The sequence below is a fragment of the Sinocyclocheilus grahami genome, unplaced genomic scaffold (genome assembly GCF_001515645.1).
Source record: "Sinocyclocheilus grahami isolate Dianchi unplaced genomic scaffold, SAMN03320097.WGS_v1.1 scaffold552.1, whole genome shotgun sequence".
Taxonomy (NCBI): domain Eukaryota; kingdom Metazoa; phylum Chordata; class Actinopteri; order Cypriniformes; family Cyprinidae; genus Sinocyclocheilus; species Sinocyclocheilus grahami.
In genome coordinates, this window is record NW_015505731.1 from 474,996 (window position 1) to 501,583 (window position 26,588).

At 38.6% G+C, this 26,588-nt stretch overlaps 2 protein-coding genes across 2 annotated transcripts; both read right to left on the reverse strand.

Moving 5' to 3' along the window:
* Positions 1-2,498: 2,498 nt before the first annotated feature.
* hipk1b (homeodomain interacting protein kinase 1b) lies at positions 2,499-17,327 on the reverse strand. Its single transcript, XM_016238950.1, has 13 exons — positions 16,622-17,327; positions 13,529-13,902; positions 13,181-13,348; positions 10,990-11,140; positions 10,710-10,896; positions 9,749-9,867; positions 9,362-9,496; positions 7,113-7,273; positions 6,856-7,008; positions 6,237-6,380; positions 5,195-5,406; positions 4,960-5,090; positions 2,499-3,463 (listed from the first exon to the last, which is right to left on the reverse strand). The coding sequence occupies exons 1-13, from the start codon at positions 17,294-17,296 to the stop codon at positions 3,068-3,070; spliced, it is 3,006 nt and encodes a 1,001-aa protein (XP_016094436.1). The 5' UTR covers positions 17,297-17,327; the 3' UTR covers positions 2,499-3,067.
* A 5,112-nt stretch (positions 17,328-22,439) lies between these two features.
* On the reverse strand, positions 22,440-25,657 carry LOC107555999 (ubiquitin-conjugating enzyme E2 J2-like). Its single transcript, XM_016238966.1, has 7 exons — positions 25,387-25,657; positions 25,014-25,146; positions 24,152-24,192; positions 23,937-24,039; positions 23,710-23,848; positions 22,808-22,888; positions 22,440-22,731 (listed from the first exon to the last, which is right to left on the reverse strand). The coding sequence occupies exons 2-7, from the start codon at positions 25,112-25,114 to the stop codon at positions 22,543-22,545; spliced, it is 654 nt and encodes a 217-aa protein (XP_016094452.1). The 5' UTR covers positions 25,115-25,146; positions 25,387-25,657; the 3' UTR covers positions 22,440-22,542.
* Between the last annotated feature and the right edge of the window lie 931 nt (positions 25,658-26,588).

Below are 26,588 nucleotides of genomic sequence, written 5' to 3' on the forward strand. Positions count from 1 at the left end.
TAGATTTGTTTGTAAAATTATGTGTAATATAATAAAATATAAATAACTGCATTTTAAATACATTGAATTATTGAACGTTTTTTTTTATAACTAGTAAACTAGTAATACTACAAATTCTCAACAATTATGCTTTAAGCAGTGTATTAGTAGTTAGTTAGTATGCTACACTAGTAGTAGTAGTAGAAGTAGCAAAGTCTGTAAAAATAGGGAACAATCTAATATGTTAATATGAAATAATTTTCCGTATTGGTTTTATTTTTACCTGCATTTTAAATTACGCATTGTGTTTTCTGGTTACAGGGTTACAGTGGATAATGGATAATATCCTGGAAAATTACTAGTATCTTTTTCTTACGGTGTACTAACTGAACAACAATCGCAAGGTAACAATTATTCGCTTATTTTTATTATTAATTTGAACAATTGCAAATAGCAGTTAACTTAATTCACGTGATGTGTGTACTGCTAGGCATCTTTGGTTTCCTCTTTTTGTGTCATTTGGATGGAAAATGTGTGCCTTTTTATTGTCTGAGTCACTTATCAAAAGTTGCCAAATACATTTTTAAAATGGCTAAATTTATTGCTAGGTGCTTTTGGAAGAAAAAGTTGCTAGGGTAGTCTGAAAGGTTGCTAAATTTAGCAACAAAATTGCTAAGTTGGCAACACTGCTTAGCTGTAAAGTTGTAAAAGAAATAAAAACTTAAAAATGCTAAAACAGCAAGACACAAAGTTGAATTGATGTTTTGTTTATTTGATGGAATTACAATGGGGGAACATTTTTTTCCATCGTTGCTTGATATTACAAAATGTGTACAGTACTTTCTTGGTTGATGGTTGCAAATACATTTTTAAAATAGCTAAATTTATTGCTAGGTGCTTTTGGAAGAAAAAGTTGCTAGGGTAGTCTGAAAGGTTGCTAAATTTAGCAACAAAATTGCTAAGTTGGCAACACTGCTTAGCTGTAAAGTTGTAAAAGAAATAAAAACTTAAAAATGCTAAAACAGCAAGACACAAAGTTGAATTGATGTTTTGTTTATTTGATGGAATTACAATGGGGGAACATTTTTTTCCATCGTTGCTTGATATTACAAAATGTGTACAGTACTTTCTTGGTTGATGGTTGATGCTAAATGTTCTCTAAACTTCAAAAACACTGCCAAACATGTTGGAGAGAATGTCAAGGCACATCATGTTATTGAGACCAGAACAAGAAGGACCGTAGAGGTCAGTCACAGTGTCATTTTGAGCAGAATTTCAAAGATTTCACGTTAACTGTCTGTCAAGGGTCCGATACATATTTGGTGTACTCTAGTTTGAAAAGCAGACTACTCAGATATGCTGCAAATTAACCACACTTAATGTCAGAAAACCAATCATCGGTGTGTAATTATGGTATTCAAAGTAGCAGACTTTGACATCCCAGCTCTTGTTAAATACCCCCCCTGTTGGCCAGGGAGAGTACTGACATGATTAAACAATTTGAGCTAAAAAATTAAATTTAAAGGGGTCATATGATGCGATTTCAAGTTTTCTTTCTCTTTGGAGTGTTACAAGCTGTTTGTGAATAGATAAGATCCCTGAAGTTGCAAAGACTAAAGTCTCAAAACCAAAGAGATATTCTTTATCAAAGTTAAGACTCTGCCACGCCCCCCTAAAACGGCTCGTTCTAACACGCCCCCACATATCTACCTCACTATGTGGAAATATTAGCATAATGCGCCCAAATGTGCACGCAAAGAAAGAAGGCATGGTTTCAGTAACCGCAGTTAGTGTTGAAGCAGCATGTCAGGGAGACGCTGTGTGTTTCTAGGCGAAAGCAAAAGCACTTTATTTGGCCTTCCGAAAGTAGATGCATTTAGGAATCTTTAAGATTACTTACAACAGAACAGCAATGCATTTTATGGACGACCGTTTCGTGAACCTAGGAGAGGAGGTAATTCTGACTTTGCTATGACAATCTGGCGCTTCTGAATCAGCTACTGTTTTGCTATTAGTTTAAGTATTTGCTATTGACTGTTCAAATGCGGAGTGTTGCGCATCGTGCGTGTGCGAGCGAGAGAGAGTCACATCACAGTGGAGTCAGCTGTCTTAACCGTGGCTTGTGTACTGCAAACACATACCAGCTTCATCACTGTGTCTGTCACGCGACTCTGTTCCCCTTTCGGCTTGAACTGATGGTAAAACTAATGACATTATTTACTGTCTTTACATTTATTTTGAAAGCTGAAGCTGCGATTATGGTAAGAGGCGTTACATTTCCGACGAGTGCTTGCGGTGTTCGGCCAATCACAATGCACTGGGTCAGCTGGCCAATCAGAGCAGACTGCGCTTGTCGGAAGGAGGGACTTTGTTGAAAACGACGTGTTTGAGAGAGGCGGGGCATAGAGGACCTACAATAATGTACAGTATTTGAAAAACAATGTTTTTTGAACATTAAAGCATGTCAACATATTCTGTTACACCAAATAATGATCTTTAAAAAAGCATCATATGACCCCTTTAAAAGAAAATAAAAGTTCCTCGTATTCACTGATATTCCTCACAACATACACTCTACGATTCTACCAGGACTAACATATAGCGCTAACTTAAATAACAATACGACCAGGGCACATAATACATTTTTTTTTCTTTCCACATCTTGACCTTCGAGTAAAGTGGTTGAGAACCAGTCGGCTTCACAAACAAACATAACTTAAAAACAAAAGAGACCCTTCGTCAACAAAAACACGGCACTGAATCTAAAAACAAAATGGAGTCTAAAACAAGTCAACGATTAGTGTAAGGATTTTAGTCGAACAGACAATACACGGCGTCACGATCCCTGTTCCATTATGTCAGCATTAATCGCGCTATTGCTTACGAATTAAAAACACGTCAGCGTTCCTTGAGCCAAGAAAATAAACTGGCCTAACTGGACACTGGATTTCTCAGTAAACAGATGCAAAATGACATGATAGATTTCTAAATATTAACATTCTAAAACATAAATAGGACAGATAAAACCAGTTGCAGCAGTTGACGGCAGGCCTGTCGGTCGTAAAATCTGAACATCAGTCCGTGCGTCTCATATGTAGGGGTACTGAGGGACCCTCCGCGGGCTCAGCTGATAGCCGCTGTAAGCCCCGCCTCCTCTAATGGTGCTGGTGCTGATGTAAGGATGGGCGGGGTAATGTTGCTGGTAGTGGGCGGAGAGTCCGTGGACCACGCCTCCAATGGAGTCCTTTGGGATAAGACTGGCTGCATAGTGACTCGTGGGCGGGCCGTGCATGGAGGGGGAGGAGCCTTGTATGAGCAGGTGCTTCATGTGGGACGCGGGGGTGGGGTAGGGGTACAGGCTGGGGGTGCTGGTGAACGATGGGGCCTCCTGGAGACAGTAATGAGACGAGGTCGGCGGGTACGTGTGCTGTCGACGCAGGGAGGACGAGCCACCGGATGGTTCTTGGGACGAGGAGACAGTGGTCTGGAAAAAAGGAAAACAGGAAACTGAACCACACGTTCTTTATGATACGTAGAACCCTATGATTTCTCCGATGTGGAAAACGCATACGGAATCGCAGAATACAATCATAAAAACGGAATTTACTGTACAAAGCGGAATGTCACGGAATTTGTCCAATTTTAAACGACGTAATCAAAAGTAGGTCATTACACTTAAAGGGATAGTTCACCCAAAAATGAAAATTTGATGTTTATCTGCTTACCCCCAGGGCATCCAAGATGTAGGTGACTTTGTTTCTTCAGTAAAACACAAACAAAGATTTGTAACCGTTGCAGTCTGTCAGTCTTATAATGGAAGTGGATGGGAATCACGGCTTTGAGAGTAAAAAAAAACATACACAAACAAAACCAAATTAAACCCTGCGGCTCGTGACGATACATTGATGTGTAAAGACACGAAACGATGGGTCTGTGCAAGAAACTAAACAATATTTATATAGTTTTTTTACCACTGATGCACTGCAATGTCTGAACTGTCCTGAGACAGCCGGCGCATGATAGGTGGCAGTAATGCACTTAAAAGTCTGCGATCCGCCGTAAAGCAAGAAGATGCGTCATGCGCCGGCTGTCTCAGGACAGTTCAGACATTGCAGTGCATCAGAGGTAAAAAACTATATAAATACTGTTCAGTTTTTTGCACAGACCGATCGTTTCTTGTCTTTACACATCAATGTATCGTCACGAGCCATGTGTCGTCACGAGCCGCAGGGTTTAATTTGGTTTTGTTTGTGCATTTTTTTTTTTACTCTCAAAGCCGTGATTCCCATCCACTTCCATTATAAGACTGACAGACTGCAATGGTTAGAGGTTGGTTTGACTTGAAGACATTGTGCCTGAAACATTACTATTATTCAGTAGAATGTACATAATACTACTACTACTACTACAAAAATGATTAAAACTTCAGTTAAGGAATAAATCACACACTATTTCTGCCATGTTTTAATGTTAATAGTAAATCCCTTTTGTTTGCCAAAAATTAAGGGTTTAATTTTCAATAATTAAAAGATAAATGAAATTAATGTTGTATGCCTTCATTTGATAACCAGAAAAATTTAAACACACAACACAGAATTTCTGAGGAAAAAAACATTTCATAAGGCTATTTTAAGAATAAATTTGAATAAATTAAGTTGTTTTTACACATTCAAATGATTAGACATGCTAAAACAGAATTTGGTAACAATAAAACTTAAATTTCATAGGGCCCTAGGCATGTAGTTTTTGTTAAACTTTTAATCAATTTATGTAAAATGTAATAAGTTTCATGATTTTAATTAATTAGACATGCTTTTTGATTAATACAAATTAATTTAACCATTAAAAAGGGGTCCAGAAAAAAAATGGAATCCAGAAAAATGAAAACGAAAAAAACCCCTAAAAAAACGGAATTTGGGGAAACTGATTTCATAGGGCCCTAGATACACTGCAGCGCTGAGCATCGACAGAAGCGGTCACCTGACTGAGGTTGAGTGGTTGAGATCTGCTGGGCTCCTCCTGTTGGTGGTCAGTGACACTCTCTCCAGAGCTGCTCGGCTGCCTTGCGACAGCGGCTCTCTTAGGCTTCATGTAGTAATTCAGTGGAAGAGCTGAAGCAAACACGACAAATGCAGTTTTTAGTGATGCATTTCTTTTATAAAGAACTTTTGACCAAGCTATGGTGAATAAAAATGGGACAATTCCTAATACTCGCCTATAGCCGATGGGATTTTGGCTGATATTGAGCTTTCCACAGGCTGTGCTTTCACAGATGGAGCCACCACTGCCAGGGATTTGAAGAGTCGTGAGGACTGGACCCTCGCGTGACCGTTCTGGGGCTTGGGAGTCAGAGGACTAGTGGTGGAGGAGTCCGAATCGTGAACTGTTAGACAGCTGATCACATTAGTCCTGTGGCTGGGGCCACAGCTGACAAAAAAAAAAAAGAAAAAAAAGTTTAGTAAATTTCACATGGATTAAATGATTTAAAAATGTGTTTCACTGAAATTATATGGAGCTACTTCACATTGTGAAAAGAGGAATAGGACATTAGCCTCTTTCACGCATACAGACTTTACTGGTAAATTACTGTTAAGAGATCATGTGCGAACAGGACCTTTTCAAAAATACCGGTAAAAAGATGGAACATTGTTGCCTGTGTGAACAGCACATATTTGTATTTACCGGTAAAGTTGTTCCGGTAATTTTACGGCAATTTACTGGAATTTCTGTTTAAAAGGGGGTATTGTCAGACTGTAACTTATTTAGCATTAAATGCATATATTCCAGTTTAAAAGATAAGATATTTCTGAAAGAAGTCTCTTGTGCGGATCAAGGCTACATTTATTTACAGTAAAAATACAGTAATACTGCAAAATATTGTATAATTTAAAATAACTGTTTTCTATTTTAATACATTTTAAAATGTAATTTATTCCTGTGCTGCAAAGCTGAATTTTCCAGTCTTCAGTGCCACATGATCCTTCAGAAATCATTCTAACATGCTGATCTGCTGCTCAGCAAACATTTCTGATTATTATCAATGTTGAAAACAGTTGAGCTGCTTCATTTTTGTGGAAAACTGGATTTTTAAAAAATCTTTTGAAACACTATTGAATTGTCTTGTCGATCAATTTCTGGCATCCATGCTGAATAAAAGTATTACTATTTATTTATTTGTAATAATTAATTTTTTTCAACAAACTTTTTGTTGTGTATTTGAAAACATGGCAATCATACCAGGAAGTGACCTCACTCACCTAGCAGGGTGGAACTTCCTCTCGTCCTCATCTTCAGTGTCACTGTGTATGGTGATGACGCTGACAGCAGGACTCGGGGTGTCAGAGATAATGATGGGCTGAGTGAGAATAGCACTGAATGATTGAGAGCTCACCAGAGCACTGCTGTGAATACAGAAACAGAACAAAAACCAATTGAAAACTTAAAGGGGTCATATGATGCGATTTCAAGTTTTCCTTTCTCTTTGGAGTGTTACAAGCTGATTGTGAAAGATCCCTGAAGTCACAAAGACTAAAGTCTCAAAACCAAAGAGATATTCTTTATCAAAGTTAAGACTCTGCCACGCCCCCCTAAAACGACTCATTCGAACACGCCCCCACATATCTACCTCACTACGTGGAAATATTTGCATAATGCCGCCCAAATGTGCACGCAAAGAAAGGCGGCGTGGTTTCAGTAACTTAGCATCATATGACCCCTTTAATCTATGTCCTTACATTAGTTTGTCAAATCATGTTATTATTATTATTTTTTTAAATGGTACAAGCACACATTCCAAGCAAAAAAAATTTAGTTTTTTTTTAAACTATACTAAACACACCACTGACATTTAAGTGTCAAAAGTAAAATGCCCAATACCTGCTGCCAGTGTCACAACAGATTCTGCTCCTCTTGTTCTGTGACCGTGTGACCACAGACGTTCCTCGACTGAGAGAATGAGTGAGATTAAGGCCGCTAAGGAGGTGTGGGTTCTGCTGGACGACGCCATTGTGCTGACCGCTCTGAGACGCCCTGCAGGAAACAACCCATCAATCGGTATCGAGCACATTCAAACATCTATCGTACTGACATTGTGTGCAGATAATAAAAGTTCACGATTCTTCCTAAACATTTACCTCCAGCTTGACGTCTGCTGTGTGGCGCTCTCAGACAGCAGGGTCTCCAGAGGCGATTCGGTCAGTACGGGCTGGTGGCTGGAGTTGTGGATGGTCATGCCAGGCACCTGCTGCCATGCAGAGGGTATGAGGATCTGCTGGGTTCCCGCTGGCCAGGCCTGCTGGAGGACGACAACATATCTGCCTGAGTGACACTGGGACTTAGGAAAATGGAAAAGTCACTGAATGTCGATCAAATTTGAAAAAGGTTTCACTGGCAAATGAATAGTGGGTAAAAACAGCTATGACCAAATCTGCACCACACAATGACTGACACACATCTATGGCCATTTAAATCTGAATTTAAACATTTGAGTCATGCCAGGATGATGAGGAAATTCAACTAACATGCCGATGTGACACCACTGCACACAATTAAAATTGAACACCAAGAAAAAAAAAATATAATAATAATCATCAATGCACAAAATAAAAATCTGTAATTCTCTCCCGGAGCATAAGGCAGCTTTAGATGTAGCACAGCCATTTTGTATGATTTTAAAAGCCAAGACAAGCACAGCATGCATAAATCACACACAAGCCTTAAAAATTAAAGATGGGGGGCAGGAAAGAGTAGTCCGGCAACCTGTTGGGAAGAATCATGGCTGTTAAATAGTCAGAAAACACTGAGCATTTCCAAAAGATCTGCCATGCCAGTATGGGCAGCACTAGAGTACCTGCGGACAGACACGGCTATGAGAGGGAGAGGAACATGGCTGCGAGTGTTTTTGAGCTGTAGACAAGGTCAGTCTCCTCCCCTGAGAGAAGGAGGGCCAAACAGACGGTGGGGCTGGGAGGAGGAGGAGGGGGGGTGGGAGGTCAAAGGAGGGATGTAAAAAAAATATATTCACACAACAAGAAGCTGCAAGCAAAGCACAGAAGAGTCAGCACATGCCTCCCATGCCTGCAGCAGACCTGCACTGAGAAAGAACGATGAGGGAGGGACTGAGAGGGAAAAGAAAGGATGAACGAGCAGAAAGACTGGAAATAGAGAGAGAGAGAGAGAGAGAAGGAAAAGACAAGAAAGATGGAAAGGGAGATTAAATAAAGGGAGGAGCTGAAAGACAAAAAAATAGAGGAAAACTCAGAAAGAAAAATAAAGTGGTAAGAAATAAAGACAAGAAAGATGGAAAGGGAGATTAAATAAAGGGAGGAGCTGAAAGACAAAGAAATAGAGGAAAACTCAGAAAGAAAAATAAAGTGGTAAGAAATAAAAACAGATCAGAAAATGAGGGAAATTATAAAAAGGAAAACCACAAGCATCAAACAGAGACAGAAAGATCAGAAGAAAAGACAAAAGTGTCATAAAAACACACAAAAGATCAGTAAATCTCACAGAGTATCCAGAATATAAAAAAATAGTGATTGGAAACAAAGATTGTCATTGGAAAAAATTATATATATATAACACCCAAGAAGAGAATGAGAATCCAGGGGGAAACAACAGACACACAAAAGTGAGATCAGAAAAAAAGATGGTGACTGGAAAAGGATCAAAGTTTCATTGAATGAAACAAATAAATAAACAAACTATTAGTAAAAATCAACAAGAGATCAACTAGAATCCAGAATTACCAAATAAAGATCTGGGGGAAAAAGATCAAAGTGTCATTGAAAAAAAAAAAAAAGAGATAAGTAAAAACAACAAGAGATCAATGAGAATCCAGAATGATCAAAGTCTGATCAGAGAAAATATCAAAGTGTGTCAGAATAAAACAATGAAACAAATAAACAAACAAAATATTAGTAAAAATCAACAAGAGATCAACTAGAATATAGAATTCTCAAATAAAGATTAAAAGGGAAAAAAGATCAAAGTGCCAATGAAAAAATATCAACAAAAGATCAGTGAAGATGAACAAGAGATTAAAGAGGATCCAGAATTATCAAACAGAGGTGGAAAAAAAAAGATCAATAAGCAAGCAATAAAAATCAACAAGAGATCATATAGGATCCAGAATTTTCAGAGAGACCAGAAAAAAGCATCAAAGAGACAAGTAAATATAAAAGAGGGATAAAAAAAAAAAATCAAAAAGTGACCGGAAAGAAATAAGATATTAATAATATAGAGAGACCAGAACAAGAGTAGGATTAGAAAGAAATATGCATTTAAGCAGGATTTTGGAAAGAGCCAAAAAGGGGGAGAGAGTCAATGGGAGACTGAGAAATGATGATGTTAGTGGTAGAGCACTGGGGGGGTCTCTCTTTACCAGCACTGTGGCTGTCTGCTCCAGCAGGGCAGGCCTTCCTGCCCCACAGCCCAGTGCCAGGGGCAGCGGGTACTGGGATGCCACTCCCGCTGTGTGGGGGTGCAGCGTGGCCACCATCAGAGGCGTGCAGGAGCCCTATGGAGGAGGGGCACCATGGAGGGAAAGGGGCAAAAAGCATGGAAAGATTAGACAAAAGGTCAGACTCAGGTCAGGGGTACAAGGCTGTGATCTCAAGTGCAGCCGAACAGCCGTCCATGCAGACTTTAAGGACTGACGTTTCCTCTCCAACTCAACTGGATTAATTTGCAATACGTCAGATTGCAGTGACGGAACGTCAGCGTTAGATATAATGCCACCGCTTCACAAACAATGCGCTTTATGTCTTACCTGCGTCAGCATGCTGGGTTGAATCTGAAGAGGCTGCGTGGACTGGTTCTGCTGGACAACAGGAACAGTGTTCTCCATCCGGACAGGATAGCTAGAGGTTTTATTAGAAGATGGAAGCCCTTCAAGAAAAAAACAACAACAGATATTCAGAGTGCTTTTCAAGGGTGGGGAAGCCCTACATATGTATCAAATGAATAATCAAATGTAAAACATCTTGCACTAATAGCAAAACAAACTAAAAAATTCTGAATGACTCAAATTAAACAAAATACAAATTCACGGCCATACAGTAGAGGGCGCAACCATTCCAGAGATCAAAAGAAAAGAAAGCAGGAAAAGAAACTCGAATTTTAGCTAAATGAAACAGATGTAATGCTTAACCAAGTAATTTGTGGTGATCTGTATGATTAAGTTATCAAAAGTAAGTAGCAAAGACACTGGTAGATTACGTGACAATTAAATCCATAAAGTATGTTCACATTGTTTTATGTATTTAATAGTTAAATTCTTACGTTACTTATCAGTTCTATGCGTTTCAGGAGACTGTATACACAAATGATCCATGATGCAATCCTTAATAAAGGTTATTTTTCATTCTTATTATTTTGTTTAATTACACTAGATGTTTTAAGAAAAAAGGACAATATCCAAAATTCCAGCAGTTTAAACCTTACAAAAAAAAAAAAAAACGGGGATTAAAAATCATGCATTTTTTAAACTTTCAAAACTCTGAATGAACCCTGAAATGAATATCTTAATTTTTGCCACCATTTCAACAAATACAATCCCAGTTAAGCCCAAAATTTACTGCTTGCAAGCCATTTTAATTTACGTTTCTGAGACAGGATATTTAACAAAAAACAATACAAAACAGTGAACCAGTGATTTAGCTACTACTGGATGGAGTCTGGCTTATTAAAGGGACATAAAATCACCCACAATGCACCCAGCTCCGGCTCACCTTGGATAGTGGTGGGGGGGCAGACGATGAGGGTTTGCTGGAAAGGTTCAGTCTGAGCACACAGCTGAGTGGGGCGGGTCTGCAGGGGGATGCTGGGTTGGGTCAGGCCTGGGATGTTTATGGTGGCCTGCTGGTAAAGTGCTGGTTGGTAGTTAAGGAGAGGAACAGCTCCACCAGCAGACGGAACCTGAGAAAATGACCAGCACAGATAAGATTGAAGGAAATCCTTATGAAAACGCTTACAGCGCGTGTATTTTTAACCAGGTGGTTTTCCCCTCACCTGGCTGTGCTGGTTCAGCTGGCTGCTGAAGGTCACAGTCAGGTTTCCTGCAGTTCCAGGAACAGTGTTAGCAGCAAACAGGGCTTTCCCACTGTCAAAGCTACTGTTCCTTCTCTTGCAGATGTCCATGTTCTGGAAGCACGACTTCACACTACAAAAATGATATGAGCATCAAATGTATAACACATTTCTTCAAACTAACCGGTGCTGAAAGTCTAGGGCCTGGTTTCACAGACAGGGTTTAGACTAAGCCAGGATTAGGCCATAGTTCAATTAGGACATTCAAGTACATTTTTATAAACATGCCTTAGGGAAAACATTACTGGTGTGCATCTTGAGATAAAACAAAGGCACTGATATTTGTTAAAGGGTTAGTTCACCCAAAATGAAAATTCTGTCATTAATTATTCACCCTTATGTCGTTCCAAACCCGTAACATCAACGTAATCAACTTAAATCGACGTCGTTTACCTTCAGCATGCGCGCGCTGTCTACTGAATGTAAACCACGCGGATTACGTTCTGGGGTACTCTCCAAAATGGCGGAAGATGGCAACTCGGGGAGAAGAATTGCTGAATAATTTATGTTATTATTGTTTTCTTTGCGCACAAAAAGTATTCTCGTAGCTTCGTAAAATTACGGTTGAACCCCTGATGTCACGATCTGTCAAGGTATTATCTGAACCCTTATGTTCATCAAAGGATTTTCCTTTTCCACAAACGGTAGCTAATGTTATCCCATTGGACTTAAAGGGTTTTTAAATTCTGTCATTAATTACTCACCCTCATGTCGTTTCAAACCCGTAAGACCTTCGTTCATCTTCGGAACACAAATTAAGATCTTTTTGAGGGAATCTTAGAGCTGTCTGACCCTCCCAAGTCCAGAAACATGGCAAGGAGATCTGTAAAATAATCCATGTGACATCAATGGTTCATCCGCAATTATACGAAGCTATGAGAATACTTTTTGTGCGCAAAAGAAAAAAAAATAGCGACTATTCAACAATTTGTCTCCTCCGCATCACCCTGGTGCCTTTTTGGAGAATATCCGCTGGACGGAAACGTTCGTATGCTGTTCTGTGTCAGTTGCGTACTGTCTCATCTCAAATAATAGAAGAAAAGACTTAAACTACTTCAGTCTGTGTGCATTGAATTTATTTAATACACGAGTTTCACAATTTGAGTTGAATTACTGAAATAAATGAACTTTTCCACGACATTCTAATTTATTGAGATGCACCTGTACACTGTTTACGTCCAGCGGATATTCTCCAAAATGGCACCAGGGTGATGCGGAGTAGACGAATTGTTGAATAAAGTATTCTCGTAGCTTTGTATAATTGCAGATGAACCCCTGATGTCACATGAATTATTTTACAGATCTCCTTGCTACGTTTCTGGACTTGGGAACATTTCAGTTGTGTTGCCGTCTATGCAAGGTCAGACAGCTCTCAGATTTCATCAAAAATATCTTCATTTGTGTTCCGAAGATGAACGAAGGTTTTACGGGTTTGAAATGACACGAGGATGAGTAATGACAGAATTTTCATTTTTGGGTGAACTAACCCTTTAAACCTGAGTTTGCTAAAAACAGGATATAATAATTCAAACTTGCTTTTTTTTCCCAATTAACAGTTTTTTCATTTCTTTTTGGAAATTAGCCTACTGATTTTAGGCCTCACTGATCTGAGCTTATGCACATCAAATTTTAAAATTATCCACAAAAAATGCCTAGACTGGCATACTTTGCTGGGACTGTACAATATTGGCACACTGCTGTGACCCAGCCACATGAATACAGCGCATTTTACAATGAGCCTCATTTGCACAGAAAGGCGACATATTTATACATCATACAGCACCAGCATGAAGTGCCAGAGACACAAATACTAAAGACCAAAGTACACTTTGGTTTTTATGTGTACACAAGGGTCCGTGTACAGTGCATGACGCAAATTTAAAAGGAAACAAGTATAGAAAACATAGCTTCTTTATATGAAAATTGAGAGAGAATTGAGAAGGTTGAGAGCTAATATTTTTTCTGATAATAACAGTAACATAACATGTGAGACCTGGTCATATTCTGAAGCTCCTGGGGTCCGTGTACAGTGCATGACGCAAATTTAAAAGGAAACAAGTATAGAAAACATAGCTTCTTTATATGAAAATTGAGAGAATTGAGAAGGTTGAGCGCTAATATTTTTTCTGATAATAACAGTAACATAACATGTGAGACCTGGTCATATTCTGAAGCTCCTGGATATAACGGCCAGCCCAGAAAGAGCTCTGCAATCACACAACCCAGTGACCACATGTCAATGGCTTCACAGAACGGCAGACCAAGGATGATCTCAGGGGCTCTGAGGATAGAAAGCATATCATAATCTATGCATTTAGGCTCTATGTTTTTTTTTTATAAACACCTTTAGGATTAAATCGGGTGATTATTACAACAACATGATCTCATAACTGTGGGATGTAATCTCTACTGAAGGGATGTGTGATCATTAAGCATGCACAGATTACAGATAAGCGCTCACCTGTAGTAGCGAGACTGGAGGTAAGTTGAGCAGCCGGCTTTGGAGACGTGACTGGCTGACCCAAAGTCAATGACCTTTACCCTGTAGGGCTGTCGGATGGGGTCCACAAGCATGATGTTCTCAGGCTTCAGATCAGCGTGGATGAGACCCAGGCTCTTCAGCTTCATCAGGGCCGTGGCCACCTGCTGCAGGATGGGGCGGATGTGCCTCAGGGGCAGTGGGCTGAACTTACTGTGCTTCAGGAAATCGTAAAGGTTCTGCTCGAGCATTTCAAACACCAAACATGTGTGGCCCTTGTGCTGGAAACACTCGTAGGAGCGGACAAAGTTGAACTCATCAGCGTTCTCCGCACTCAGCCGGTTCAATATGCTAACCTAGAAGAGATATTAGGGGTCAATGACAAATACAGTAAATAGGAAAACTCTTAATTTAGTTGTGCCAGGTTCTTAGAAATGTCTTTGTATTCATGTTGGCTACATGAATTTGAATAATCTGTTCCAATATCATGAGCTGTTCATTCATAAATATTATGTTTTAGGGCAGACCACATGACATTTCACAACCTCGATTAACTTTTCTTCTTCGCATATACCATCACATTTCCTATTGGCCTGTAAATGATCGGGAATTTTGCATGATGGGAAAATAAGTCCCCATTTTGCAATGGTTCAGTTGGTTGCATAAATTCATTGCACCGACTAACAGAAGCTGCTTGGGTTGAAAGTGACTTTTGTGTGAGCCGTTTCATGCATCTATGCTATCAACAATGAACAACAGTTTTTTTGCATGGTTTTTGAGTGAACTAATGCTTTATTCACATACAAACATTGAACACTGATATATAAAACATTGAGATTATATTAGAAAAATAAACAATCAGATTTGGTCACATGTAGCTCAAACATGCCTGCTTAACGCGTGTGAACCAACGATGTTGGTCACTGCATCACGAGCTTTAGCAAGAACCAATAAGGGGTATGTTCTCACACGTCAAGCAAGTACGGTTGCACTTCTGTTTATGTTTGTGGAGCAATGTTTATATGTGAATAAAAGCCTAAATTAAATTGGTTCATCACAAAAAAACTATTGTTTCACTTCAGAAGACTTGGACTAAACCGCTCGGTTCATTTGGATTTATTTTTTGATCTCTTTATGAAAGTTTTGGGTGAACACAGTCAAAGGAGGGACAGAAATCTCTCAGATCTTCTTTAAAATATCTTCATTTGTTTTCCAAAGATGAACAAATTTCTTCTGGGTTTGTAAAGAGTGAGCAAATGGCGACAATTTTTATTTAGGGATGAATTGACCCTTTAATTATATATTTTAAGCAATTTTTTTCTTTAATTAAGGCTTCATTATTCATTATGATATCAGCTGATCAGTTGTATCAACCTGATTTTTTCCCCTTTATGCCCCTTCCAAATAAATAAAATCTCAAAATGAATTTAATTCACAAAAATTAAAACAGGTTCATTTTAAAATAAGTGTATTCACGTCACTACATGTAATTAAAATGGTAATCTCTCTGAATAAATTAACAGATAGATATGACAAAATGAGCATCATGTAATTTACTTATGATCCCTATTAGATTGAGGGGGAACACGGCAAACTCATATTTAGTTTCATCTTAGGGCCAGATTTACTAACACCTTGCACCAGCGCAAACCGTCTTTTGGCGTTAAAATAGCACGGTTACGATTTACTAAAGACGCACAGTGAAGAATTAGTGCTGAAAAGGCGTGGATATTTTTAGGACTCAACTTTTTGAATATGCATTTGTATGAGTTTCGCTTTCAGACACAACATTTTAAAATGAAATGGAATGAGTATTAAAATGAATCACGCAACACGATTTACTAACGTTTTCGCTCGTCCAATTACTGGTATTTGCGCCATTATTTAACGCCCAAAAAAGCATGTCTTAAAGCAGGCGGTAATTTGCGCTGCTCTTGGTAGATTGCGCTGGTCATTATGGAAATGATCTGGCCGTGTCCGTGTTCTTTAATGTGCACATTGTTGGTAAATCATACGCAAAATGTTCCCCTCCCTTGTGCGCTTTTATGGAATTGCACACTAATGCTAATTTGCCCCGTTTAGTCAATCTGGCCCATGGAGTTAGGCTATGTTCACACTTAGCGTCTTTTTTGAAGCTGCCAGCATCTGTTTTACGTTATAATCCTATGGAGTAAACATTGTTTTCAAAAAAAGTCCTAAGCGCTTTTTAAAACACCACCGCCGGCAGCGTCTTTTTCTGCAGCTCGGAGCGTCTTTTCAAGTTGAAAAAAGTTCAACTTTTCTGAAAAACAAAAAACACCCCACATCAAGCGCCTTTTTGGTAGCTGACCAATGACAAGTCAGTCGTTTCCATAACAAAAAATGAGAACATAGCCAGTAGATAGAGCGTGCTAGTTTCGGAGCACAAGGAGTTATATGATATGAGAACAGAACTCTATCTAGTCTCAAATATGCCGCAAACAGTGCATCATCCAACCGGAGCTCCTGGACTAAATTGTTGTAAGCACCATACTGCTTCCTTCCCCGTATAATGTCGCAATGTTCACAAACATCATTGTGAACCGATATTCTCCTCCCCGTTGACTTCAAAAGCCAATGCAAGAGCCAACTTTTTACACTCTTCTCGACATTTCGAGATGGTCCTCACTGCAGAACACAAGATCCAGGGGGCGAGGTTGGATCCAGATCCAACTCCTCCCACCTTACATATACCTAAACCTACCATCTCCACCCCCTAGATGTGGATCCAACCCCGCCCCCTGGATCTTTGTTCTGCAGTGAGGGGCTACTGGACATTTCGGCAGCACACAGCACTAGGCTACTGTTGCAGCTGTTGTTATAGCAACAAAAGAAGCCTTCGGCTGCTATTTGTAACCAAAACGTTGCCAGCTTTTACTTAAAAAGTGCTCGTCCAATTTTTCTTGTCAAAAAAGACACCAAGTGTGAACACGCCCTAAGAAGTAAAAAAGGCATGCCAGTTGCAGTCTCTGCAGTAAAATGAGGCGGAAATGAAATACCAGGAAATCTTGATCAGGTGATATCCCAAGATTGGAAAACAATAACCCAAAAACATACCTCGATCTGTCCCTGACGTGCATATGATGGATGGTTCTTCAGGATCTTGATGGCCACAATCTCATTAGTTCCTCTTTTCCAGCACTTGGCCACCTGCCCAAACGTGCCCCGGCCGAGAAACTCAAGAACTTCGTAGCTGTTGGCGACGGAGCAGAGGATCTCGTGCTGGACCAGCTGGTAATCCCCTTCCCCATTGGAGCTGCTGCTTTTGGTGGTGGGGGCCGAGTGGGGGATGGATTGGGCGGTGGTCCCTGCTCCTCCCGTCCGCGCAGAGAAAGCAGGAGCTGAGAGCTCCTCCAGAATCTGAACGCTGCCACTTCCTCCGGAGCTCTCCACCTCCTCGTTCTTCCTCTTCACGCCGTACCTGTGCCCGCGGGAGGAGTGCGACTCCGAGTGGTGGGTGTTGTGGGAGGTTCTGCGGCTGGACCCCCGCGGGAGGCTCCCGGTGCTGTCTGCCGCACGGACCACCACCTGGCCCCGGGATGCTGGGGGGAAGACCAGGCTCGAGGAGCCGAAAGGGAGGCCCGCTGCGGGGTTGAAGCTGTACTGGCCCACAGAACTGTACGCTTCATTGGAAGCATCCCAAGCACAGCTCTCCACTTTCATTTTTTTCACCCTGCAGAAGGCACTGGAAGACACAGATGGAGGGGAGAAAACCTGCAGCTGTGAAGCCATGCCTGCAGATATTGGATAAATAAGTTTGGGCATTGTTGAATACAGAAAGAACACAAAAGCACTTTTAAGAATGACTAGTAGGGCTGTGAAAATGGCTGAAAAACTAAATTCGAATTTTGTACATAAATATGATCAAAATTCGAATTATATTCATAGTTAGGGTGACGAAAAGCTTTTGGCTTCTATCTTGAGGCCACAAGAGGGCACATCGAGCAAAATATTACTAATGCACATTTATTCAAAGCATAAAATAAGGCTATCTGTGAAAAAAAAGTGCATAATGTTTAAAATAATGTTTATAAACCAATTATAATTAAGTTGCTTAAACAACTATAAACAAAACAGCATCATGTATGCATGTATAGTTTAATAAAAAATGGCTGAAAGCCAATCACACAGAGTACATTTTTCATTTAAAAACACGAGTTGCAGTGGGATGGGGAAAAAAACAGGGATAAAGTCTCGATATGTTTTTTTTTATAAAGTTGAACTTGCATTAATTTTACATGGCTTTCTAAACATGCGGCTCTTTTGTGCGAGATGCGAGTGCAACGTTGATAGATGTCCCTCTAGAAAATGCGCGAAATATGCGTTCTGTGTGAACGGCTTGGTTTCAGTTTTGACGTAAACAAGATCTTCTCCGCATTGATGTTCTCTTTTCCCGCAATATTTGTAATGAACAACGCAGCAGCGCCGCATCTAGTGGCTTCAACTGGATAGGCTAACAAAAACATTAAAATGCAATGACACTTACATCGTCATCGCATCTCGTGTGCCACTGATAAGGCTGCCTTCCTTAACGCACACCTAAAATTAGAATGCAACGTTTTTGCATTCAAATGTGGATTTTTATTTTAAATTCGACGAATATTCGAAATTCAACAGCCCTAATATATACACACACATATAGTATGTAAACAAACTTTTATTTCGAAGCGATTAATCGTTTTGCAGCCCTAAAAATTACAATACTGATATATCAACATGATTGAACAGTCAGATAGTGAACATTATTTATTATAAATATTGACATCTAGAATTCACGTAAATGTATTGAGATCTGACAATGGCATTGTAATGACTGTCAGCTCCATGTAGTAAAATTTCGCAATAGCACTAGAGAGAAAATCCTGCCGTGTTGATCAGAGTTTGCGCTCACGCACACACACAAACACTGCTCTAGCGGATCTTTAGGTTTCAGCGCCATAGAGAAACATAGAAAGATCCGAAGCTTTTATGCGAAAAAAAAAAAATGGAAAAACGATGTGCCTGGGGTACTTGTAACACTGATTCCAGGTATCCCCAGCGGATAGGCAATAGAATTTATTTTATTACATTTCCTGAACCCAAACAAAACAGAGCAAAAATGTCCCTAAGCATTCAACCCCAATCCCAATGAAGACGAAAACGTTCATTTTCTGATTGTCATACTCTCGTTAAGTTACAATTTTAATCTACTCAAAGAGAACCTTGATGTCATCTTGTGCTTCAGCAAGGGATCTCTGGCTAAAATTAACGTTAAATTTAGCTAGTCAATGCTAATGTATAAGCATAAATAGCAAACTGTTCTCACGTCATGAACAGTGTAGGTCAAAAACACAAACGAAAATCTACATTTCAGTGTCTCTTCATATTAAACTGGTTAAATGTAAATTAATTTAATCTAATTTACACTGCGGTAACGTAACAAAGAACAGTGTTGATCCGGGATGTTGTCATTGTAATCGTACCGACCGTAACATGAGACTTCTCCTGTTTGCATTATGATCTGTATTTTTACACATTTATATATCCCTCCATGGCATATTTCAGTCCTACTTAAATGATGGTCCTTCCGTGTCCAAAATTGATCAAAAACAGCTTGGGACAAAGTTTTCACACTGACAGCCGTCATTAGGGATGGGCGTATCGATATATCGATACTGACGCGAGTATTACGAGTATCGATACTCAAACAAAAAATATTGATACTAAGGTGCGTTTTATTTACCAGTGATTTTGTTAATTCAACAACAAAAAAATTATGCGTACAATATGCATTGAATTGGACGAATAACCTTTGTTAGAGAGTAATTGTGTAGGATAGAACTATTTTCCTGCTCATCTGAACACGCAAATGTTGCAATATAAACTCACTGTATAATATGAATAATTTTATAGTGGAAATTACTATTTGAAAAATTAATATCTAAAAACTATCTATATATTATACAAATCATTTTATAATGGACATATTGCTAGTTGAAAAAGAATACATCTAAAAATGACCTACAATCACTCTCTATAAAATATGAATACTTTTATAATGGAAATGTAGCTAGTTGAACAACTAAAATCTTTAAATTATTTATAATCGCTCTCTATATGATATAAATCATATACATTTCCAGGTAAAAGCGTAACACTCGTTTCGTCCCATATCTGAAGTATCAGCAGTGTTGGGGGTAACACACTACAAGTAACACGAGTTACATAATCAGATTACTTTTTTCAAGCAACTAGTAAAGTAACGCATTACTTTTTAATTTACAAGAAAATATCTGAGTTACTTTTTCAAATAAGTAATGCATGTTACCCCCCCCACCCATTTATTGATTGACAGCTCTTCTGTTCCCATGCTGAGAGAAATCAGAAGATGTTACTGTTGTTCAAAATAAATATGAATATGCATTAATTCATCTCTCTCACAAAAAAAGAACACAGATTCAGTATTCCTCAAAATGAATAAAAAATAATGCAACTCAGAATATGACGCAAACCTGCAATAATTAAATGTTAAACAACACAAATATGCTTTATGTATTTAATCCCATTCTATTAACCAATGTCTTTGCTTCTGACCTTCGATGATCCAGTTCAACCGTAGACAACATTTGTGTGTCTTTGTTTATTGCTGAAGTGTGTTGAATTTCTTCTTCTGCATTCTACTGTACTTTCCCTTCAGCCTGAGGCTTATTCATTTCACTTTTGGTGTGAAAGGATTTATATTTGCCAAAAATATAACTTTTTTATTTTACAAACAAACAAGCAAGCCCTGTCCAGATTTAAAAAGTAACGCAAAAGTAACGTAACGCATTACTTTCCATAAAAAGTAACTAAGTAACGAAATTAGTTACTTTTTATGGAGTAACGCAATATTGTAATGCATTACTTTTAAAAGTAACTTTCCCCAACACTGAGGATCAGTGTACTGTATTACACGCACCCAGGGATTTCAACGACAGATCAGACAAATAAAATAAAATTGAATAAACTATTACTTTCAGTTTTAAAAAATCGGCCAAGAATCTGGATTGAGGGTCTCTCTGCCTGAAACCCCTGATTTACACAAGCACATTCAGAAAGACCGACTGCAAGCAGAACATCATATCTAAAACATTTAAACCAAATAAAAAACATCAAATCACCAGCACAACCACAACCAAAATATCAAACATTACCTGCGAGCTGCACAGTTGCTGATCGTGTATAATCGAGTTTTACCGCGATACCACCCCGCTGTATGTTCACAACACCAAACGACTCCACCCTTTTCGAGAAAACTGCGCTAATGTCACGAAGCAAAATAAGAAACGCCGAAATTAACGGCAAAACACGGCGTTTGTTTCTTTAAATGCGCATTAATATCGCAATCACTGAGCTGAGTGACACTGTTGCCGATGTCCTCGAACCTGCAGACGCCATGAGTTTGCGACATTGTATCATCTGTCAGCTATATGTAACGAACCGTTAGCGTTGCAATACAACATATTAAATGCAATATTCAAAATAAAAAAACAGACTACAATGCCGGTTGTTCTGACTCACAGATTGTAAGTAGGTTTTTTAATATTTAAAGAATTTGCCACTGATGATTCAAACGCGAGTTTTGAGCAGTGTAGAGTAGCGCTTGTTTGTCGTTTCTCCGATCACAAATGCAGACATGGTTTTATGTTTACGTGGGTTTCAGAAAGGCAGGGCATAGAGGAGAAACAATAATGTACAGTATGTGGAAAATAATGTGTTTTTTGAACCTTAAACCGCATAAACACATTTGATTACACCAAATACACAAACTAATGTTCTTTTTAGCAGCATCATATGACCCCTTTAAATGGACGAAAGTAGACAAGCATGGCATTTTTATAAGGTATCATTAACACAGTTATTTAATATTAATAGTGCAAACATTGTCATTCAAATAATAATAATAATAATATAATACGGAAATGCTGATAGAAAAATAGCTTATACAAAAAAAAAAACACCTGTACATAAAAATATTAATAATCTCTCTCTCATTACAAACATGAAGTACAATTAAAGCACATGTGACAAATTGCCCCAGGCTGACTTGAGAAATACCCTTATTTTTAAAGCAGTCCAAACTTTGTGTTAAAAGTACCTTCATTTAACTAGAATCTTGCCTGACTTTGTCATTGTGTTGACTTGCTTAGCAATACAACTATAAGTAAAAATGTTAACACTTTAGTATAGGGAGCAATTCACACTATTAAAGTTGCTTATTAGCATGCCTATTAATAACATATTGGCTGTTTATTAGTACTTAAAGCACATATTCTGCATGAACATATTCTACATCCCTAATCCTACCCCTAAACTTAACAACTACCTTACTAACTATTAATAAGCAGCAGATTAGGAGTTTATTGAGGCAAAAGTCGTATAATGGTTTGTTAATGGCAAGAATTGGACCTTAAAATAAAGTGTGACTGAAATGACATTTTAGTTTGGAGGATGTAATTTACAAGAGTTTAAACTATGTCTTTGAAGTCCACTTACATAACCAGTGCTAGAAAAAGTCTTTATTAGAGAAAAAACGTTTTATTAGCGATGCATTTTATAATTTCAGTGTTTGGGAAAAGTGTTGGGAAATGATTTTGAAAGCAAAATTTGGCATGTCATGGCTGTTAAGAAAGTGCAAGGATCCGAAAAAGAAAAAGAAACGGGATGAGAGCGAACTGTAACACGCATAATAACGGGCTTAACAGAAACACTAATTCTTCAGTTTAACTGGTCTGTCATGGCCACATTACAAAAGTGTCACAGTAGAGAAGACACTGCCGGTTTCATTTCAAAGTGGCTTTCACCCAGCGTAATGTCACGGACTTCAGAAAACCATGCTTTATCATTGCAATACCACAAGGTTGTGTCAAGTTTTTTTTAGTGTTCTGAACAGAAGTTCGCTTTGGTTAAAAGGAAGAGTGATGCCTCAGAAAGAGCTTTCAGGTCACATCAGTCTGTTTTCAGTCCTGGCCTATATGATGTAGCACAAACTTGACTGTGTAGACACAGACTACCAGACCAGCTATAACACACAGGTTTGCAAGCACTCCTCTGAGGTTTGGCTTTGGCTGATGACGTGCAGGGGCCACATGAGCGGTATGAGGAGGAACACCGAAGTCTTTCTGAGTCCTTTGCTTCACCTTGATCTCCTGTAAAGGAGAAAAACATTAGTATGTATAACTAAATGAAGACACGCTTTGTTTAGATTTCTTGAGTCAGATTTACCTCCACAACCTCAGGAAACAGCTCGCAGAAAACTCTGTCCTTCAGGTTGTAGGCCAAGCTCTGCGCAGACAGCTGTCTTTTCTGACAGACAAAAATTAAAAATAATAAAAATATGAATAATAACTAATGAATATTATGGAATAAAATGATATGATGGTGCTTTTGCCTTCCACAGAGAAATGTTTTTGTCTGCAAAACGTTTTGTGATGAAATAATGAAGGGAGGAAAAGCTATATTTCAGTGCTTTTGTGAGCGAATGCGAGGGAACGCAAATGTTTAGCGAAAGGGGGAATGTAAAACTTTTGCGAGAGAATATAAAGTTTCTTGGGGAATGGAATAGTTTTGCGAGCGAATGATTGTTTTTCTATGGAAAGCCAGTTTCTCGGGAAAAACACAAAGTTTCACAGGGGAACGGAATAGTTTGGCAAAAGAACGCAAATGTTTTGCAAAAGAACTCAACGTTTCTCAGTTGAACGGAATACTTTGGTGATAGAACAAACTTTCTTTATGAGGCAACATAATTTTCTCAGGGGAATGGAAAAGTTTAGCAAGAGAACGCAAATTTTCTCCGTTGAACGGATTAGTTTTGCGAAAGAACACACATTTTAATAAAGAAAGCAAAGTTTCTTGGGGGAATGTTTCTTCTAATCCTGTTTTCTTCTTCTTTCTGTCACCATTTCTCTATCAGGGGCGTCCAATCCTGCTCAGTTTAGCTCCAGCACACTTCCATTCAGTCCATTGAGACCTTGATTAGCTGCTTCAGGTGTGTTTAATTAGCATAAGCTAAACTCTGCAGGACAGTGGTCCTCCAGGAACAGGTTTGGACACCCCTGCCTGATTGGCCTCAAGGGGCTCTATAATTCCAGCCTATGCATTCAGCAGAATGTTTTCAGTGTACGTACGGTGAAGTCAGACGTCTCTATGCTTCCCAGTGTGGGAATGTTTTCCACCATGAAGCTCAGCAGTGCGGTGAGTATGGTAGAGACAGACCAGGCCGGATTCCACGTGTCAGGATGGAAATCACTAATGGACAGACACAGCCTGCAGGGTCAAACAGGAGCACATACTTGAAATGAGTTACAGTGAGCAGCAGAGAATGTTTCTGTTTATGCACTGTTATTGACCTTACCGTGTGTCGCACATGAATCTCCCATTAGGGGTTAGCATATAAACACTGGGTGGCTTGAAAGGAAATTCTTGAGGAAATTTCAATTTGCCATGATAGTAGCCACCTTAGACATCACAACACATAATTAACAAAAGAAGAAGAAAGAAGTGCAAATAATAGGCCTATAATGTATATAGAAACACAAGTGAAACTCCAGTGAAAGGATTCACGCCTACCCTCATAAAGGGTTTTCTCTGGTCCACGAACAACAAAATGCCTGGGGAAGATTTCATCAACAAACATTTCAAGATATGAATTCAGAACAAAGGTTTCTTTAACAGTATAAATGTATTTTTTGTTTGTTTGCTCTAGACAGTAGAGCAAATAGATATATTGTTCATATCCAATTGTTTTAAAGTGCCCCTATTATGGATTTTTGAAAATTACCTTTCATGCAGTGTGTAACACAAGTGAATGAAAACATCCCGCAAAGTTTTAAATCTGAAAGTGCACCGTGTATAACGTTATTGTCTCTCGAAAGAAAGAGTCTGACTCTGAATCATTGAAACGAGTCGTTTTTAAAACGAATCCCAAGCCGTTTCATCTTGACGTCAACATGAACATTAGCATATTGCCCGCCCACTTGTTGGTCTTTTCGTGTTGGTCTGAATGAAAATGCTAATTCATTCTTTGCCACTAGGTGCCGCTTTTGGAGCTGTAAAATAGCGGTTTCCTCTCTAAAGCAGTAAACAAAACAGCACTGCGCTCACAAACGCTGCTTTATCAGGCATTACAGGCAAGATGACATTAAAATGAGACCAATCGGACCAATCACCGCAGATTAGCGTCACACAAAGGAGGGGTTTGGAAAAATGAATCATTGAGCGAAACATTTGGTAGTAGTTGAGCAAAAATAAATGCATATTATAAGACAATGAAAGTGTTTTTTGACCTTGCATGCATATCAGCCTGTTATTGGGGACTCCCAAAACCAAAATATGAACCTTTCATTACCCATAATAGGGGCACTTTAATTTAAATGTCAGTGCTAAAAACAGTGACCTGACATTTCCTAGTGTAATTCAGACTCAATTGTACCATTCCAGTATATTAGATGGCAGAGGTTCAGCACAGATGTAAGGCACAGGCTCTTTCCTTATCCTGAGGTAATCCTGCTTCAGACGCCGTGTTGCTGTCATAGTCGTCTTCCTGTTACCACACACACACTCATCTGAAACAAAGTTTGATTTAATATTAAAATGATCATGAAAGAGAAACAGCTTTCTTTAGAAGCATATAGTAAAGTTGATTCTTTCGTCTGAAAAATAATCAACCACGATAGTTGTAATAATTACAATAATTTGACAGGATGTGCTGTTCTAATTTGTGTTACTAATAATATAATGACATATATACTAATGTATAGTATTATACATACAGTACACACACATATATTAAATGCATGACATACCACTTGAGTGAATTCAGAACAGGTGAAGGTGAAGTGAAGAGTGTGTGTCCAGTCTCAGATGAATAATATCTGTGAATGGCTGTTTCACGTGTGAGCCTGCGTTGTGGCTTTCAGTAAATACTGGATGTGTCACATAAACAGCACATGCACGAGTCCTGCAGTTAGTGTTAATGCAGTGATTTAGGAGAAAGGGAAAATGAAGGTAACATCATTTCTGTCTGCTTTCACTTTTGATTTAATAATTTAAGGAGTGGCATAGGCTATCATTTTACTTTCTTATTATCAGAAGGCTTGCCATATGAAAAAAATGCCATCTTTAACATGCAACACATTTACATATTAAAACAAAATGATTAAGATTTAACATAAAGTCACTTATTTGTTGATCGTCTTAAGTTTACATTTTCTTTTTGCCTAAATGTTTTTTTTTTAAAGATAAACCAACCAATATTTAAAGGTGCAATAGGTGATTGTCTTCAGAATTTTTTTTTGTTATGCTGGTTGAAAGTCTCTACACATCCCGATAGCAATCATTAAGTGAATTGGTCTAAATGTATTTGTCTATATTCTGTGGAAGGCATAGGATCAAGAAATGTTCGTCCAATCAAAACGCTCGGTCCGAGCGTTTTAAAGGGGTCATATGATGCTGCTAAAAAGAACATTATTTTGTGTATTTGGTGTAATGAAATGTGTTTATGCGGTTTAAGGTTAAAAAAACACATTATTTTCCACATACTGTACATTATTGTTTCTCCTCTATGCCCCGCCTTTCGTTTTAAGTTTCCATTTTCTTTTTGCCTAAATGTTTTTTTTTTTAAAGATAAACCAACCGATATTTAAAGGTGCAATAGGTGATTGTCTTCAGAATTTTTTTTGGTTATGCTGGTTGAAAGTCTCTACACATCCCGATAGCAATCATTAAGTGAATTGGTCTAAATGTATTTGTCTATATTCTGTGGAAGGCATAGGATCAAGAAATGTTCGTCCAATCAAAACGCTCGGTCCGAGCGTTTTAAAGGGGTCATATGATGCTGCTAAAAAGAACATTATTTTGTGTATTTGGTGTAATGAAATGTGTTTATGCGGTTTAAGGTTAAAAAAACACATTATTTTCCACATACTGTACATTATTGTTTCTCCTCTATGCCCCGCCTTTCTGAAACGCGTCGATTTTTACAAAGCTCATCGTTCTGAAAAGCGAG